Genomic DNA, 18,756 nt, shown 5'->3' on the forward strand with positions numbered 1-18,756 from the left:
AAGGGATGTGCAGAAGCAAGAGGGCTAACCAGGCAGCTGAGCACTTACGCCCCGGCAGGAGCAGCTAAGCCTAGGGCCTCCCCTCTCTAGTGCAGCATGCAGTAGCCGAACCCTCGAGCACCAAACCTGCGCCTTCGGCCACCAGCCACCTCATCCTGTGACTCAGGGGGGGTTCAGCAGGAGAAGCCACACCTGGCTCCTCACAACACGGTGCCATCAGTGTCACCCAGAAAGGCCAAAACCAATGAAGCTCCGAGCATGGCAGCTGCATGACCCCCCTACAGCAAGCAAGCCCCAGCACTGCAGAGTAAATAAAGCTGTTTGTTAGGCTGCATCATTTTAAGAGCTTGACTGTACAGTCACTCCCTGGGTAGTTTAAAGACCTCATTTATTGCAGCTCCAGACAGAATACAGGCATTGCCCTTCCCCAGGCTCATGTGCAAAGTCAAAATGGGCCGTCTGTATCCTAAACCAGCATGGAGGGCTGAGTGCTAGCAGCGTTCTTAATCAGAACCTTTTCTTTCACTCCATTCATTCATGCAAGAGCATCTAGAGTCTTTGTCCTTCCTTTTCAGCACAGGATGGGGTTTTTCCTCTCCTCACAACCTTCTACTTCAACCAGCGACAATCAGAGAGAAGCTGGCTCCACACACAGTTTTGTCCATAGCTGCCAGGAAGATGCAGGAACCAGTCCTAGGCACTGCTCTCCCTTTGGCCAGCTTGCCAGCTGTGAGTGCAATCGTTTTCTGTTACAAGGAGCTGCTTTCTTCACTTGTAGCCGGGAAGGGCAAACCACCCTCCAAAGTTCATGTCAGAGCTGGAAAAACCCTGCTATGATCCAGGAACAATTTCAAACTGTTCCAACAGGGACGGCTCCTTGGGGAAACACTCTCAGCACCACAGACAGCTTTTACTTTACAGTTCTTAGATATTCCCTCCTTCCTCCCTCTGCAACCCAAACAGCCTTTTTCACCACTTGCATGATTTACAACTCTCCCACTGTAGCAGGGAAAAAACAACCTGGCTCCACACCTGCACTTCAAAGAGCCTGTCCCAGGTCTCCCTCTTGGCCACCACCCTATTTAGCAAACACTGGGATTTCCTAACCGTCTGTAACAGATCTGCTGCTAGACCAAGAAAAGGATGATTTCCAGCCCTGAAAACCTCATCTATGCTGGGAAGAGCCAATTCTGTGCCAAAGAGGGTTTGAGGACAGTAGAGTTCACAGCCAGAGAAGCCTCAATTCAGTACCACTAGTGATGGGCCCAGCTCCAATTTCCTCTTTTCTCACACCACCAGGTAACAGGCTTCTTACATCACACTAGGGATGCAGCTAATGCCCCAGACCCAGGAGCTGCTCACACCCCCCGCCTCCAAACACACCCCACCTCGCAGTCATTGCCCAGTTTTATTTCATTTAAAATCCGCTGTGTTAAATATTTTAGTTACAAGTTCTGTGTAGAGGGTAAGAGTAATAGACTCTGCAGGCACTAGCAACCCCCTCAGTCCCCCATACATGTGTGCGCTATCAGATTAAGGACTGCCCCCCTCCCCCCAAACCAGCATCCTCAGGCTGGGATATACATTACAGTTAAAGCCCTGGCCCTCTCCAGCACTTTCTGTGCTGGTAGCAGGCCAAGCCCTCGCACGCAGGAAGCCAGCAGTCGGATCCACCATCAGTGAGCTGTGATTCAAGGACAGCTGCTGGGGGCTGGTTCTTACCCCCGTGTCAGGCATGTAATGGTGAAAGGGTTGTCCCCCCGCAGGGAACAGTGCTACCTCCACAGAGGTCATGGGCTCTGCCCACCTGGACGTGAACATTCACGCCACAGTGACTGGGCCCGAGAGAGACAATCAATCTCCAAGGGAAAACAGGGGAGCTGCCACCACTGTGTGCCTGTCTGCAGAGGGCACTGCCAGAGGCATGACACCTACCTCACGCCCGGCTCTGATCAAACCCTCTGCTGCAAGCAGCCTGCAGGTCCCCAGACTGCCCTTGCAAGGCAGATGAGTGTGAAATACTTTAAAGCAAAACAGGGACATAAGATTAGCCTTTCCTCTCCTCTCCCTCCCAGGAACCTCAGTGCCAGGAAATAAAGCTGAACCCACCTTGGAGTGGCAGGGAAGGGTACCCTAGCACAGCAGCAGCAAGCAGTTTCCAGTGGTACAGGACAAGCCAGAGGTGAGAGTTTGGTGCTGTGAGGGAGAGGATGCCATACAGACAGCTCTGGAAAGGCAGTGCCAAACAGCAGTCGGCCCACTGCATAGCAACCCTCGTGAGAAAATGAACCTTTGCTAAACAAAATAGGAAAGGAGGTAGGAGCTATCCCCACAATTCCCTCTGGGACAGCTCCGATCACAGCGGAGGGAGGGAGACTGGAATGACCCCTGCCAGTTCCTGAATGCCCTGCATTGGCCCTGCCGGTGCTGTGGCCCTGCCCTGGGTGGGTTGCGTGGGGGTGAAGCTGCTCTACAGGTCGAGCAGCAGCACACGGGGATCCTCCACCGCTGCCTTGATCTTGCGCAGGAAAGTCACTGCCTCTCTGCCATCAATGAGCCGGTGATCATACGTCAGCGCCACGTACATCATGGGCCGCACCTCGATCTGAAAAGGAGGAATTAGACACCAGTGAGCTCAGCCCTACCACAGGCACGATGCCCTCCACAGGCTTTTTCCTACCCTGAATCCAGGGCTCAGACCCTCTTGGATGTGTCCTGCTTGGCAGGATTACCTATCCACTCACTCACCCAGGCACTGACCAACACCCAGGCTGGGTCCACAGCATAAAAGACAAGGTCCCTTTCTGGAGCTGTTCTCTGTCACAGAGGCTACAGCATCCTCCTCACACCTAAGCAGATTATCCAGTTCTCCCCATCACAGACAGGACAAGCATGCCCTGTGCACATCAAGCAAGTACTGGTGCCAGCAAAGCTGCCCTATATCCATTAGTCCCTGCTCCTCATTCACAGCAAAGCCTTTTAGAAGTTGACACCAAGCCCCTAGAAAAAGCATGTGGGCTACAGTCCTTATCCCACTGAGCCTTCTCCTCTGTTCACTGACACGTCCTGTGCAGCTCCGCCTACCTTGCCTCCCACAGCCACAGGTCTGTCAAAGATGGCATGCATGCCTAATATGGCAGACTGGGGTGGGTTAATGATAGGTGTCCCAAAGAGTGACCCAAAAACCCCTCCGTTGCTGATTGTGAAAGTGCCACCATCCATGTCTTCAATGGCCAGTTCATTCTTCCGTGCCTGGAAGAAAAAGGAAGGTCTTAGAAAGCCACACAAATCACAGAAGGCAAAGCATGAGGGTTTGGACATTCACTCTCTCCAGGAATAAATGATGGCAAGAGCTTCACTTATTGATCTGTTCAGCTCAAAACTAGAACCAATTACTTGAAAATGTATCCTGTTGTTAGGTCTGAATATTTACTGGCTTTGGGGAAAGATTCTCTCCTTCCAACTCCTGCTTTTGCAGGAGACAGACACAGAGACTTCTACCCCAGGGCACTTCAGCCATGGCCTCTAAAGACAGAGAAGAAGACGCTAATGCATAGTTTGCGGTCTTCTGGAAGGGCAACAAATAAATAGGCCTGTCCTGTAAGGCACAGGCACAGCTACAGATGTAACTGGATCACTCCCCCCAGCACAAGTCAGTGTGTCAGAGGTCAGAGATGACGACAACAGAGGGACTGAATCAATTCATGCCTATCCAGCACCCCCAATTCTTCCCATTCCTCTCCACCCTTTTCAGAAAAAGCTCCAACTTTCCTTACCTTCTCCCCCAGCTCGTAGATAGCACGCTCAATGTCAGCATAGTTCATGTTTTCTACATTCCTAACGACAGGGACCACAAGACCCTAGGGAGAAGCAAAGTGCATGATCAGCTAATTCACTGTGGTGCCACACAGACACCTGCTCTGGGCATGAGCCTGGCCTCAGCCCAGCAGCATTCCTGTCTCCGCCTCAGCACACAGCAGGTAGCTGGCAGAGCTGCCTTGCACCCTGGCAGCTGGCCGGGAAACTGGGCATGACACACACCAAGGGCTGACTCCATAAATGAGACCTCATCTTTGCCTTGTAAGCCTGTCCCATAAAATCAACCAGGTCTGTCTGGATCCAGCTCCACGTCCACAAAGGCAGTTGAGGCTCTGGGCAGACTTCAGCTGCCACCTCTTTCTCTGTGAGAAGAGTGGAACCCCTTTATGCTGGTACTTGTCTAGACTTCGGGAGCAGTGACAGTTTCAGTCCTGGCCAAACCTCTGCTCACAACAGAACTATCTACTTAGGTACCTGCATCTCCATCCCATACTCTACCTGGACAGGAACATCTCTGAATCAGCAATTTTATTTACAGAAAAGGTGGAACAGCACAACAGCATTAGCCTTTGGACAGGACATGCAAAGCTTTTACTGTCTATTCCACATCCTCATCGGTCCATGAAAAAAAAAAAAACCAGTTTCCCTAACTTGGCCCTACTCATTAGCCACTGAGATCTTTATTGACCTTGTTACTATATCTCTTACTACAGTGGAAGAGTATTCTTTGTCCTCCATCTTCTCCCCAAACCCATCTCAGCAGTCTACAATGTCTCAGATGCGTCATTTAGAAAATCAGTCTCATCAGTAAATTTCTGCTGCAGCAGAGCTCAAGCTGAATTGGCTCAAACTACATGACCAACCTAGACCCAAAGCTGCAGGAAGAACAGCCAAAGCAGCCAAGGTACCTACCCGGGGAGTTGCTACAGCAACGCTGATGTCCACATAGTCCCTGTACACAATCTCTTTGGTTGTGTCATCAATCACTAGAAGGAGAAAAAAAGATGTGTTACACATGCAGTACCCAAGATCAAGGGCTCAACAGGCCAGAAGCAGCCACAAAACCATAACTCATCTCTAGCTCTAGTTATGTTTAGCTCTAGCTAAACGTAACTGCAGAGAAGCACAAGCCCTCACTGCCTGCAGGAGAAACATAAGGACAGACAGAAAGGAAACACAGTTCCGGAATCCAAGAATCGCCAGGGTTGGAAGGGACCTCTGGAGGTCACTTTGGTCAACACCCCTGTCCAAGGCAGGGTCACCTACAGCAGGTTACACAGGAATGCATCCAGGTGGGTTTTGAATGTCTCCAGGGAGGGAGACTCCACAACTGTATTTGGCAGTCTGTTCCAGTGCTCTGCACCCTCAGTCGCCCTCAGACATCCCCTTGGTTATTCTCTCTGTGTCGAGGAAGTCCCTCGACACCTCCCAGGAACTGCACTGCACCTGCAGCCGGTACCTCTGCACCAGCCAGCAGAGTCTGCTGGCTCTGCCTTCCACAGACTGCATATGCAAGGCCCCAGCCTGACTCCAAGCAATCCCTATCTAATAGAGCGGCTCTTGGCAAGCTGTGCTCCCCATACATAAATGGCTTTAGCAAAATCAGTAAGTAGGACTGTCCTCCTTTTTCCTGTCTGACTTGCTTGTCCAAACTACTAGCTTCACCACGGACTTGGTTACCTGCTTTCCCCCACTCTGCCATGTTCACCGGTGAGAAAGGCAACTCACCTGCATTCACAACGGGCTGGTCCTGCAGAGCAAAAGCTGCAGCTTTCACAAAAGCTGACATGAAACCCAGCTTCAGGTTGTGCTTTTTCAGGAAGGGATCCCTGTGTATAGCTCTCATCTCCCGGATGTTGCTGTAAAACACATGGTAACACTGGTCAGCAGGGAGTCCAAGAAAACACTGCTCCCTTGCTCTGTAATAGATTTCAGTGCCATCCCCTGGGATTGCAAACCTCCACCAACCAGCAAACCCTCAGTTTGCTGAAATATCCTTCAAGTATCATAGCTGAAGTGGGCTGAAGGTGGCTCTAAAGCCCCTGCCAAAGGATCTAACAGGAACTGGACTTGGACCACAAACTCAACAGGACAGGGTTAGCCTGCATGGTCCACACTCCTGAGCAACAAAAGCAAGATGGGATACGGCCTATTTCCTGCTTAGGCCTGATATTGCCACCGATTCTCTGAAGACACCAGTGCTGATAGCAGTGTGGCACCACAGACAGCAACCGCAGCTGCGGCTGTGCCAGCCCCAGAAGGGTTAAAAACCAGGAAATGCCAAGAGCAGAGAAGACACACATGGTGATTGAGGGAAAGGACTTCAGTCATCATGCAAGTCCAGCACCAGCCAGCACAATGATGCCCCCATACCAAACTCTCTGGCTTTGCGAGTTGAGTGAACATGAAAGAAATTTTTCCAGCTGCTATGGCAGTGGGTGCCAGCCCAACCACAGCCCTTAACCAGACTAATCATGTTTCCCCACTGTTTTATTTATCAGAACTGAGGCCATTTACAGAAAGTCAACCAATCTATGACTATAACCTCTATGTATTCCAGGCTAGTACCAGATGCTTTGGAATTGCGTGGTCCCTCCCCCATCTAGAGACCTCGAGTCTTTCAAGAGACAATTTCAGCTAGGGGCAGGGTTCTCCATGGTCTAGAGTGTTTGTTTTCCTGCGTCTAACTTTGTTTAGGGCTAAGATTACCACCCAAAGACATTAGTGCCTCCCAAGACACAAGGACTGCAGCAATGGGAATGAGGTTTGCTACAAAACTGGCTCATTATGGCTTCCTCCTTTCAGACACTGACCCCCATGGGAAGAAGGAGGCCCCAGCACAGGTCCTCATGAGTCAACCTCACAGCAATCAATCCAAACCAGATTACCAGATGCAATGAGAGCTCGAGGCCAGCGTAAAGTGACACCTCAATGAGCCTCTGAGAGGAGATAAAGCTGCAGCACTTCCCCTCCAATCAAGATTATTTTGCCAGCCTTATTGTTCTGAGACCCAAATATTTACATGTTTTGTCTTAAGGAGCCGAATAGGATTTCACAAGACAATTTGATTTGGGCACAATTTCCCCTTAATGCACTGTAACATAAGCTGCCCACCCTCCAAAGCCATTAGTGCATTCAGTCCATGCAAGCACTTGAGGCAGGAGACCCCCCACCTGCCCAGAGGGGATGGGGAAGGATGCTAGCCTGCCTCTGGAAACCTGCACCGTCGGACAGCAAAGGCCTCAGGCCTATGTAATGCTCACCTAAAAGGCTGATGAGCCCTGGGGAATCACCTTCTTGGAACCTAAATATGCCCACCTCCAAAAGCAGAAAACTGGTGGGGTGGCAGAAAACAGACGCTACATCTTGCTGCCTTCTAACAGCCATTACACAAGTGATACCAGTCACTCCTGCTGTTCTGCTCAACATTCACCAGTCCTTAACCAAGAAGCACATAGATAAGGAACCAGACTGCCCCTTTCACAATCAGTGGATGACTCCCAAGGAATGAAAGGCCATTAGGAAGCTATGCATCCCTCATACTACAACCCCAGCATAGCCCTGATGAAGCTGTGCAGACAGTGGTACACACCTAAGAAAGAGGTCCCAAAAGACAGGCTGTTAAATCTTTCCAAAGAGAATCAGCAAGGTCTTGACTGCTAGGTAAAGACGACTGCCTACATCTATTTCTGCTCATAAAGGGAAAGAGGTCTGCTCCTCACCTCATATCAATCTCATTGAAAGTGGTCAGCATGGCACAAGTATTTTGAGCCTCCTTCAGCCGCTGAGCGATACGCTGGCGCATCCTGTTCATTTTCACCTGAAAAGTAAAAAGATATAAGCAGAAGCTGCCTCAAGCACATCCAAGGGGGATAACACACAAGAAACTCAAAAGACTCTTGTTCTTGCCATTTTGTTGACTAGTAATAGATGCCTAGGGCTGAGGTTTTCACTCCAGGTCTCCATGAGGAGCATGACAGGACGAGGAGTCGATTTCACTATGGAGCTGCCCAGCTCAACTCACAGGTCATTCGAAAAGCAGTGCTGAAATGCATCACAGTGTAGCTACTTCTGACCTATGTGTTCCTCAGGACCTCCAAGCACACATGGGTTTCCAGCATGAGGCTAACGTGAGAAGAGCAAGAACTGCTAAGAAAGCAGGCTGCCCAACCATGTTCTCTTAACCATGCACAAGGCAGGTGTAGCAGCCTCAGCCCTTCGCTGAGGGCTTGTGGACAGACCAAGCAGATCACACGGAGCCTTCCGTGCTTGATCAGCAGAGCTCGAGACAAGACTTTTGGCTGTGTCAGATTGGACCTGTCTCTTCCTCCACCCCACTAAAGTGGTGCCCTCATGTAGAGAACTTCCCCATCTGTCACAGCCCCACTGAGCTGGGTGTGAACAGGTAGATATGGACACATCAGGGTAGCTCAAGGCTTATGCCAGAACAGATTGTCACTCAGCAACAGAAGCGCTGGCCAGGCCACTACTCCCACAGCTTACCCTATGCTCTGATCTGGCACCTTTGCTGGGCGCTGCCTCCCCAGGAGGGGCTGCTGTGGGGGCTGCAGCCGGCTTCACCGCAGACACTGAGGGTAAAGAACACATCAGTCAAAAAGGGGAGTTAGGGCTTGATCACAAAATGCCCTGAGGTAAAAAGCCCATTTGAGCTCCTTGCTCGAGCAACACAGTGTGGAAGCAGTCTGGAATTGGGCTGGGCAGGTTCCAGGCATGGCTGAGCTCTCCAAATGGAGCACACAGGACAATAGGGTAGGGGACCTTCACCATAAATGCCAGACTATTTGCTGTCTTTAACCTTACATATGCTCCTTAAGGAAGAGAGGCTTGAAAATAGGAGAAAACAGCTGCTGCCTCACCTGGTTTGCTGTCGATGGGCTGAGCTGATGCAGGTGGCACTGGTGGCATTGTAGTGGGAATTGGTGCTGCAGCAGGGGGAGGAGCAGCCGCAGCTACAGGTTCAGGGGCTGCAGGAGGAGGAGGGGCTGCTGCTGGTTTGGCCTTGGCAGGAGCAGCTAAAAGACAAGGAAGAACCATGGTAAGAGCAATGAAGACTTCCATTGTCAGGTGTCCCTGAGTCCAACCAACCTGATAAAAGTTAACCCTCTGGCAGAGTGCTTTTACAGTTCTCAGCACTATTGAACTGACAGAGGCCACCACAAGAGGATCCCATGGTGAAAGTGTTTTACTCATCGACACCCTAGATCTCCTCACTGTGCAGGAGACTGGATGCTAAAGAGAAGAGGATGCAGAAGGGAGTTATACAGGAGAATTCTCACCTAATTTTAGCTTAGAGTTGCAGTCTCCTACAGAGGGAGCAAAAGGAAAGCTCCCCCTCAGAAGGACTACAGTTATGCTTGGACAACAGAACAGAAGTATCTTCTTCCAACTGCAGAGGCAGATGGAGAAAACATTTACTGTCTCTCAGGATCCCTTTAAATGCCTTGTTTCTATCTTAAGAAAAAGGATTGGTGGAAACAGGAAGAACTGTGCAATAACTTGCACGACTCACCTCCAGTTTTCCTGAGTTTGAACAGAGGTGTCCCCCCTTCCACTTTGCCACCATCAGGTACCAGAAGGGCTTCAATCACACCAGCTGCTGGAGCTGGAACTTGCACTGATGTCTGCAAAAAGGAAAACCAGTGAAATTTCCCCAACCACTGGATGGAGAACAAGTGCCCAAGAGCAGATGACAATACGTGCAATTACACATTTTATGCGGCACATACAGCGGGTCTTGCACCATTTGCACCAGTTTTCACACCCTCCACCAGAATTTTGTGCCGATACACAGAAGTTTTAGGAGATGGTGGCAGTGTAACGTACAGCCTGATCTCCTGCTTCAGGATACAATCAAGAATTGACCTGCTGTCAACATCTTCTTGACGGCAACAATGGAAGCAGAATTTGGCAGGCAGTTTCAGCAAGAACTTCAAAGCTTAAGATTCTTTTAAGGAGTGAGTAAATTTAAAGGCTAAATTTACAGCCATGTGAAGACATCCTATGGCTCTGCAGATATCTCCTTTGTTTAAACACAAACAGGTTTCAAAGCTTAGAGAACCAAAATTGGAAGGAGCAGGGGAACTGCAGCTCCAACAAATATCAGTACCACTGATGCTTAATCAAATGTATGAGGAAGGAAGAGCTGACAAAGAATTCTCACTTAAGGCACAGTCAGCTTTCATACTAGATGAGAAAAGCTTTTCTCCATGAAGGGAGCAGGAGGCACAGGCAGGGCTTACAGGCTCTACGAGCTCTTGGCATTAGAGGAGCCATACAGAGTACCTATTATGAAACTAGAAAAAGGTTTGGTCCAAAAGTTGCGGCTTTGAGCAACCTGGTCTAATGCAAAGTGTCCCTCCCTGCCCATGGCAGGGGGGTAGAACTAGATGATCTTTAAGTTTCTTTCCAACCCAAACCATTCTGTGATTCTGTGAAAACTCTTACCTTGTCTGTTTCAATTTCACACACCACTTCATCTTCTGCCACTGTGTCTCCAACAGCTGAATGACAGATATGAAGACCACTGTGAGGAGGGAGTCATGCTCTGGCCATGCTCTTAACCCACAGCTGCCTCCCCCATTAAAAAAGACTTTTCTCACTCCAGTTCTTGGTGACTCCTAAAGAAAAGTCTATCTCAAACAATCAATATACTGCATAGTCAGTCCAATTCCCTTTGAGACATCACCCTTCACTCAACATCATCCATGACAGAGAAGTACTGAGATAGTAACTTCAATCTTTACCCCTTAGGAGAACTGCAATTAACTGCCCCTTTTGTCACAGACTGAAAGGCACAAAGCAGGCTGTCAGCCAGTGAACCCAATCTCTCCAATGTAGCAGCACCAGTGCTGAGAATTTCAGAGGTAACTGCTCACCTTTCTCCCACCTGACATCTCCTTCTGTGACTGACTCTGCAAAGGCTGGTGTGTTCACCGTAACCACATCATCCCCTGTGAGAGAGAGAGAGACAGACTTGAACACACTCAGAGCTCAACACTTATGCCATTGCTTCACTCTTGTCATCAGGACTCTAGCAGAGGGGGTAGGTCAACAGACCTTCTCCTTGCTTCGATACTGAATAACATTTAAACACAAGAAAAGAAACCGCCATCTAACTGAAAGGCACACTGTGACAGGAACATCAGACAAAAGTCTTTAGGGCCCTGGAACATAAACCCTCAGCCATCCATCAAGGTGGGAGAGAAGTGGGCCTAGGATAGAAGAGCTTCAGCTGTTGCCAGGACAGCAATAGGTAGCACAAGAGCCATCCCGCTGACTCCTGACTTTTTACTTACTACGTACTGCAGTGGTTCTGAAGTAACGGACAGTGAAGACACTGGAGCTATTTACTCTGCAGAAAAAGAGAAAGATGTGAACACAGAAGCACTCTTCTTTGCAGGCTGCAGGCACCAAGCTCAAGCTCAGAATTTACATTTGCTTAACTGATCTGAAAGGCTGCTCAGCAGTTCTGATCTATTTGTTCCAAAGGACTCCTACTTATTGTTCAAGCTGCAACAATCCCACTATGAAAGGAAACATTACAGCTTACCATCACTAGTGCTCTCTGAAACTCTGTGAGAACTAACATTTATGGAATTAGAATTTTAGGGGAGAGAACCCAAAAGAACCCCTGTGGTTTAAACACTGACCTAGCCAGACCACCCTATGCCCAAGACTAGCACAATAACCATTTTTTACCTCCACATCAGGACTGTCATCTCTACAGAACCTGCTAGATTGCTCCAAAAAAAGAGAAAGCAACATACATTGCCAATGGTAACACATCAGAGACAGCTACTTCTTTCCATCATGTCCCTTCACAGGGAGCTGACAATCCCAAGCATTTCAAAGGATGTTTTTAATACCTACTGACACCTTGTTTAGAAACCTGAAGCCAATGTGCTTCAGCATTTCCTGTAACATAGGGTACTTGGTGCAAACAGACCAGCTTTGTAAGCTATTATGGATATGCTTCAAAGTTATTTCTCCAAATACATTTTTACAAGACCACCTCAGAAATGCAAACCATGCCATATGAACAACAGCTCCTTGGACCACCAAATCCTACCAGGAGGCTACCATAGAGCAAACAAAACTTCTAGTCAGATAATCAAAGGGTAAAGATCCATCTATCACAAACCTTCTCCTTCCTTTTCCTTCCTTGCATCAGTATCTGGTTCCAAACAAAGCTTATTTTCTTTAAGCATACCACACATCCTGACCTGAAAACCCTAAACTTTCTTAGGGCTAGCTCCAAGCTCCTATAATGCGCATTGGGATTTTATGAAAGCCAACCATATTCTGCCTTCCAGCCCCCAGATCTTATCAGGGCTAGAGCAGCCCCAGCCTCTCCCCATCACAGCTTTCCTGGAGATACTTACACAAGCTTCCTGCTGTTCGTATAAGCCAGCCCCTGGCTGCCAGCCACACCTGTGAATGAAAACGGTGTTACCCCACAGGAATGTTGTCCGGCCTGTGAGTGTTCTTGTCAGGTACAAGACTGCAGAGGACATCACTGTCCACTCTGAAAGAAGCTTGTGACTAAGTGGGCAATATAGCCACCTCAGTGCCTTCAAACCTGCCCAGAGCTTGCCAGGAACAGTAGTCTCGCCTTCATCTAGATTTACAGAGATGGGAAAAAGAGTTATATCTTGATCTCAAAGCTAATAAAGATAACTTTGGAAAGGGCAAACAAAGCAGCAGCTACTCCAGTCAAACCAACCCAGGAAACAGCTACGAAGGACTGCTAAAACCTCAGTTGCTGCTGAGTTATCCTAATACAAAGGGGTTTCTAATAGGAACAAAGCATCAGTCACCTATGAGGCACCTCCAGGCAGCCTCACAGTTGCATGGACAGGAGTAAGGAATCAAAAAAGAACTTAACATAGGGTTTAGGGCAGAGCACCAAGCCACCATCATCCCCATTCTCTGCCCACCCCTGTCCCAAGAACTTCTTTTCTGAAACCCAGAGCAGGTACTTGCATGCAGAGCTTCTTGGTTTCACACACCCCACTGCCCTTTCCCACTCTGCTCACATGCCCTGACACTGCAATTTTTATTACAAACTGATCTCCTGTTCTTTATCTCTTTCAGGGCACTGAGCAGTTTTCCAGACTGATCTTAGAGCGAGTCAGCACAGCAAGTGGAGAACACAGTTATCCCAATCACACAACGCCAGAAGGAAGAACCATTTCCCCACTTGATTTTCTTAAAAAAGCTACACATTTTGACACCATCCCCTCCTAAAGAGCTGATACTGGAGCTCTAGAAACCGGAAAAAGCAGATGAAACTGGTTTCTCAAAGTGCAATCAGAAATGAGTGATGTCATGTTATATAAACACAGTACAGCTAGGAAAGAAAAAAGCAGAGCTCTGGGAAAATCCAGTTTAAGCACTAAAGAGGAGTTCACAGGCATACTAGATGTGACATGTTACTTCACATTCACCCATCATTTTTAAAGGAGTTTATCTGAGAGCTAGGCTCTGCAACAGTATGTGTTTCAAGCACTGCAATGCCTGAAACACACCGTGCTGCTGCTGTGAAGTCTTCACCAGACTCAAATGGATTAGGCAGCATGTATATTCAGCAAGGGAGGCACTCACATGGAAAAAGCTCATTTCACCAGCTGTTTCTTCATTACATGATTGCCAATCAAATCTATTACCCATTTCCATCATCAGCTCCGGTTTGTCTAGGCAGTTTGAAACGAAATAAAAGCGTAAGACTCACCAGACAGAGAGCATCTTGCCAGAGTGCAGTTCCCCTGTCAGAGAGAGGAGGAACTATCAGTACTGTAAAAAGACAGACCCACCCTAGAACAACTTGGTTTTCCCACAAGACCCGGATGAGAGACAGGTCCCATCATTCCATGATCCAGACTGCAGGCCCGGAGCGCAAGAGTGGGAGATGGTGAGAGAATCCACATCCTTCTCTTTGCTTTGTCTCCCTTCCAGGATTCCTTCCTGCACAGTGATGTTAAACCTGATGCACTTGGCTTTCAGTTGTGGCTCCAGCTGTTTTGACCTTCTCATACACATTTTCCTCTTAAAGAAGGAACAGATTTCTAAAGACCAATTCACTAAAATTTGCTATGAATGAGAGGGTCAAGGGTAGCTACTGGATAGGATAACAAAACATCCCATGATGTTTGCTCCTGCAGTCATGAATGCAGCACCTGTTTGTTTGTTTGTTTTAAGGCTATGGAGCCTTTGAACTCCAGAAGGCCAGAACTGCCCTCAAAGGCAAAATTTATACTGCTTTCAGTGAGCCAGGAATTCCACCTTCTGGCAATGTTTCGCTTCATACACATGCCATCATGGACTGCACTCCTAGCTCAGCATAACATTCCTCAAAAGACATTTCAAGATATTCCAGTTACTTTCCCTATCATCATAATACATTTCTCTGGCATCGAACTAGCAGATCTGGAGAACCTAAGAACTCTTTAAAAGCTATAGGAAAATATCACAGTAACCATGACAAAAATGCAGTTGATGGTTTGGAACAACAGCTTGAAAGAGCAGCTACTCAACAGGTCAAAGCACCCTTACCCAGCAGCTAAGCTAAGAGGTAAAAACATCACATCTTCAGTGTCTGGAGGGAAGTTTGCTGTAAGCCCTGATTTCAGCTTAACCAGAGCAAGCAGGATGGGATATAACCGATCTTGAGTATCAAAATAATTTGTGGAGGTGTGTGTGATAAGGCAACACACAGATCAAGAATCAAAGAGATACTTCGGCTTGTCACACCGTCTACAGGACTAAGTGCTGTAGACAGTGTGCATGTAGAATGCAAAAATACGTTTAATGAACACTTCGTACCATCAAAATTACTGGCAGGCCTGGAACTGGCCTTCACTGTTTAATTATCCAAACTTACTGATGGATTTGGCTTCTGGAATTTTAACACCCAGTCAACTCAATGACAGATGGGCAGTTCAACAAGGTTCTGATCAGCTATGCTGCGGAGGCAGGCAGCTGGGCTGACCTGCTGCTACAGGAGCCTTGGTCTGGCAGAGCTCAGGAGCTCCAGCACAGCAGGGACCAACAATTATGGAGACAATCCTGAAAAGCTGGCTTCTGGTAGGGCCCACTGGATCCCCTGCCCCAGGTCTGGCTGGGGAAGGGAAAACAGGGAGCACTGTGCAGACTCTGCACAGTCATCATGAACACTTAACCTTGGTGAAGCACTGGCCCCCTTCTAGCTCTGATCTGGTTTGTGTAGAGCCAGCCCTGAGCTGGGATCAGTAAAACAAACTTCAGCTTAACTCTGCTTGGCCAAGTATCTAAAGCACCACAATCTTCAGCACATATGTTAGTTCCTGTATTGATCAAATTCTTTCCAGTTTCCACAGTGCCCCAGACATATGAAGTCAATCACAGATAAAATGTCAAGTGACCTGAGCTCCTCCCTGCCCATGAATGTTTTCCTGGGTGTTTTATAAAAAAGTGGTTAAAGGTATTCCTAGCATCCCAGACAATAATTTGTTAATAAAGAGGATCAGCCTCAGACTGAAGCACAAACAGGCAATTTTATTTGCTCAGGACCAGTTCAGTGTAAGGTTAAAAAAGTTTAGAAGGCCTGTCCCAAACTAAATTATTGTGAGAAAACACATCTGCAGCTCTGTTCCATGAGAGGTACCAAGTCTGGGTTCTGCAAGTCCTGCAAAACTAAGGAAAAAAAAAAAATTGGTATCACTCTGTGCTTCTGTCTTTTAGGTTAAGAAATGAGGGCAAGAGCTCTAATGTGTGGAGGAAGCTACTAGTAAAAGGTACCGAGACTCCTCTGTCTTCTGTTCTGCAGAACTGTTGTGTGTCCATCTCTTAACTATGGTACCTTGAAGATGCACAGTGCAGCTCTGGGAGATGGCTAACAGCACTGTTTCCTGATCCCTGTTTCTCTGAAGGGATCGATGTGATTGCTCCTGTTCCTGGTATCACCTGGCTAAATCTGCCCTCTGCCTGATCTTGGCATTTCTTCAGTGAAAATGGACACATTTAGATTTTCTAGCTAGCATTTGCACTTTGGGTCACTTTAAACAGCCAGCCTTCACTTGGAGAAGTAAGTCTTGGTCTAATTAGCTAGTGACTCATGTACCAAGTGATTAATTTTTCCCCCATGTTTCACATGGCTTCTCAGAATTGTTTTCACAACCAATGTCAAAGTGACCCTGGCACACAGCGCCCCAGGCCACACCTTTCACGGAGACGTCACCTTCCAGTAGTTCACTACACACAGAAATGAATCATGTAATGCATCAGCTAAAGCAACGGCCTGTATACCTACAGATTTGTTCTCTAACAGTGAGAACAGGGACCGCTTCAGGTAAGGACACTAACAGAACAGGAGTTAATTTCAACCAGAAGCCCAGTGCTGAGCAGCTCTGGCGACAGGCAAAGGAGCAATCGGTTCTCCTGCCCAGGCTTCTTCAAAGCAAAGCAGCTCCTGCTTTTAGCAACAAGGATGAGCACAAACCACTCCTGCACACACAAACCAACTGCACATCTTCCATGGATTTTAACGCAATTATATATAGCCTGGCAGGGCAGATGCTAAGATTGGATGGAGATAACAATGCTGAGTAGTAAAGGATACTGTTACTAAGACAACAGGCTGAGAACTCCTCCAGCATGTGGGGAGGATCAAGCAGGAAGGAAAAAGTTCTTTACAAACTCTTCTCCAGGTAAAAAGAATGACTTGATTCTCAAAGCATTTCAGGCTAGTTCTCAGGACATTTTTGGGTTATCCTTCAACAGCTGCCCCACCTACCTGAAGTTTTACACGCTCAGATGTAGACAGCTGATGCACGTTCATGGTTTCTACCTCATCTATGAATCCACGACCTTGTTCTCTTTTGCAAGATCATCAAAATCCAGCCAACCCTTCCCTACCCCTGTTGTTTCTTGCTGACTTTGCTTTTCTCCCATTCAACCCTTATTTTTGTTCTGTTTGCCAAGTTCTGGTGTTTCTTTCTGTCTCTCCAGAAAGCCTGTATTACCCTCTTCATCAAAACTTACGTCCCACACACCTACTCAAATGGAAAGCAACTACCACCATCCTGGTTTCTCAACTTTTCCAGTACATCTAACAGATTAACAAAAATTATCTCCCTTTCCTAGTACTCAGCTATACCCTCCTGATTTGCAGACTAGCTTTGTAAAAGGTTTGAATACTCCGTCTGGCTCCTCCCCCATTCTTTATAATTACACAGAACCACTGAGTGCTAACAAAGGTTAAATACTGTTAAAATGCCTCTCAAATAAGCTTGTTTAAAACTGCACTATAATCAATTTGTATCTACATATATATATAACAAAATAGAACTAAAGGCTTTATAGTGCAGTTTTATATATATATATATATATGTACACAGACATTTATAAAGACATATCTGTCTGTAGAGGCCAGAGACAAGCATTTAACACAGAACAGTTCTATGAATCGCATAACATACTTAAATGTTCAACATTACAATCAGCTGTCAACACTTGCTCACCTACATTTACACAATGGGCAAAATGAAATCTCATGTTGTAAGGCTTCAGCTGGTCAGCTGGAAGTAATATTCTTCCTCCTGTAGGTAGGTGGATGTATGTATGCATATGCACGCACTTACACACGGATGTACATAGAGCTATGTGTGCTTAGCATTCAGACGGAAGATGTGACTAACAGTGAGGAAACGGCAGGAGCGCCGGTGCTGATGGGAGTAGCAGACTCTGGCCGTTAGACTCTGCAAGCCCAAGCTTCCACCAGCACAGGTTACTGCCACCGCATCGGTTCGACGCCTGCTTCGAAAACCGAGCACAGAATTAAATCAGCAAGCAGCGACAGGCGGTGACGGCGGAGCCCGAGAGCAGCGGTTCTGGCCAGCTCCGCCGCCGCTCAGCCCTGCCCGGTGCCGCAGGCGAGCCGACGCCCTTCGCGGCGGGGCCCTGCTCGGGCGGGGCGGCAGGGGTGGCGGCACACGCCCCGGGGGCGCCGAGCGCGGGGGGGCACTGCCGCTCACCCGGCCCCTCGCGGGGGTCAGCCCCGCCGCCGGCCCAGGCCGCCCCTCCCGGTGTGTGTGCCCCCGGCGCGGCGGTGCTCCGCGGGCGGGGAGGGGGGGGCCGGGGGACGCGTCCCGGTGTCCTTGGCGCCGCCGTCCCCGCCCGCCGCCCTCCCCCGTTCCTCCCTCCCCGCGGCCGATGCGGGTCCCCGCAGCGGGCAGTACCTGCCGGAGGGCGCGCAGCGAGCGGCCCACCACCCGGCCGAGGCAGCGGGACCGCCACAGCAGCAGCATCGCGGCAGCGGGAGCGGCCGGAGGGCGGACACCGGAAGCAGGCCCGGCGCAAGCCGGAAGTGCGCAGGGCCGGACCAACCTCTCCGGGACGGGGGGAGCGGGGCCAGAGGGACGGCACCATGGAGGGTGGGGGTGTGTGGGCTGTGTGACAGGGACGGGCTGTGGTACCTCAGGAGCCTCCTGTTGAACCATACCTAAGGTGCCCCCACGACCCCATGCGGGGCTGGTGGCAGGCAGACGGTTCAGCTGTGTTCTACCAGGAGGTGCCGTTCCATGACACTCTTCATTGAACCAGTCTGGGATTGTGTCAGGACAGCAGTACCAGTGGTTTTCCTGCTCCCCTTGACAGGGATGGGGCTCGCGTAGGATGATATTGCTGCAAGCATCAGCCAGTGGGATGCTGCGTGCTTAGAAATGGGCAAGGAGGTCACCTCACCATGGCAAACAGGCAAGTGAGTCCCCAGGCAAGCCCTGTTGCTCAGATGTGGTTTTCATGTTGAAAAGGCTTGTGACTCCTCCGGTTAGTTTCCATTTTCTGCCTGTTGATGCGTGGGGAACCACGGGTGGAAGAAAACCCAAGGAACCCATTTGCAGAATCTTAGAATTAGCTTGGGGTATTCATAAAAGGCTGTCT

At 48.8% G+C, this 18,756-nt stretch overlaps 1 protein-coding gene across 1 annotated transcript; it reads right to left on the minus strand.

Annotated features, from left to right (window-relative positions):
- Window positions 1-371: 371 nt before the first annotated feature.
- On the minus strand, window positions 372-18,170 carry DLST (dihydrolipoamide S-succinyltransferase). Its single transcript, XM_065686121.1, has 15 exons — window positions 18,054-18,170; window positions 13,571-13,604; window positions 12,222-12,270; window positions 11,136-11,191; window positions 10,716-10,790; window positions 10,285-10,340; window positions 9,350-9,461; window positions 8,697-8,852; window positions 8,323-8,408; window positions 7,542-7,639; window positions 5,548-5,678; window positions 4,732-4,805; window positions 3,777-3,860; window positions 3,085-3,252; window positions 372-2,605 (listed from the first exon to the last, which is right to left on the minus strand). Exons 1-15 carry the CDS (start codon window positions 18,120-18,122, stop codon window positions 2,471-2,473), a joined length of 1,383 nt encoding a protein of 460 aa, XP_065542193.1. The 5' UTR covers window positions 18,123-18,170; the 3' UTR covers window positions 372-2,470.
- Between the last annotated feature and the right edge of the window lie 586 nt (window positions 18,171-18,756).

This window comes from Lathamus discolor, chromosome 6 (genome assembly GCF_037157495.1).
Source record: "Lathamus discolor isolate bLatDis1 chromosome 6, bLatDis1.hap1, whole genome shotgun sequence".
NCBI classification, from domain to species: domain Eukaryota; kingdom Metazoa; phylum Chordata; class Aves; order Psittaciformes; family Psittacidae; genus Lathamus; species Lathamus discolor.

What these genes read in the sequence shown, in the direction of transcription:
- DLST (XM_065686121.1), bottom strand. Translation starts at nt 18,122, where the DNA reads ATGCTGCTGCTGTGGCGGTCCCGCTGCCTCGGCCGGGTGGTGGGCCGC. An exon ending in GGCAAGATGCTCTCTGTCTG is followed by an intron (nt 12,271 to 13,570) that starts GTGAGTCTTACG and finishes TTTCATTCACAG; the next exon opens with GTGTGGCTGGCAGCCAGGGG. An exon ending in CCAGCCCGTTGTGAATGCAG is followed by an intron (nt 4,806 to 5,547) that starts GTGAGTTGCCTT and finishes TTCTCCTTCTAG; the next exon opens with TGATTGATGACACAACCAAA.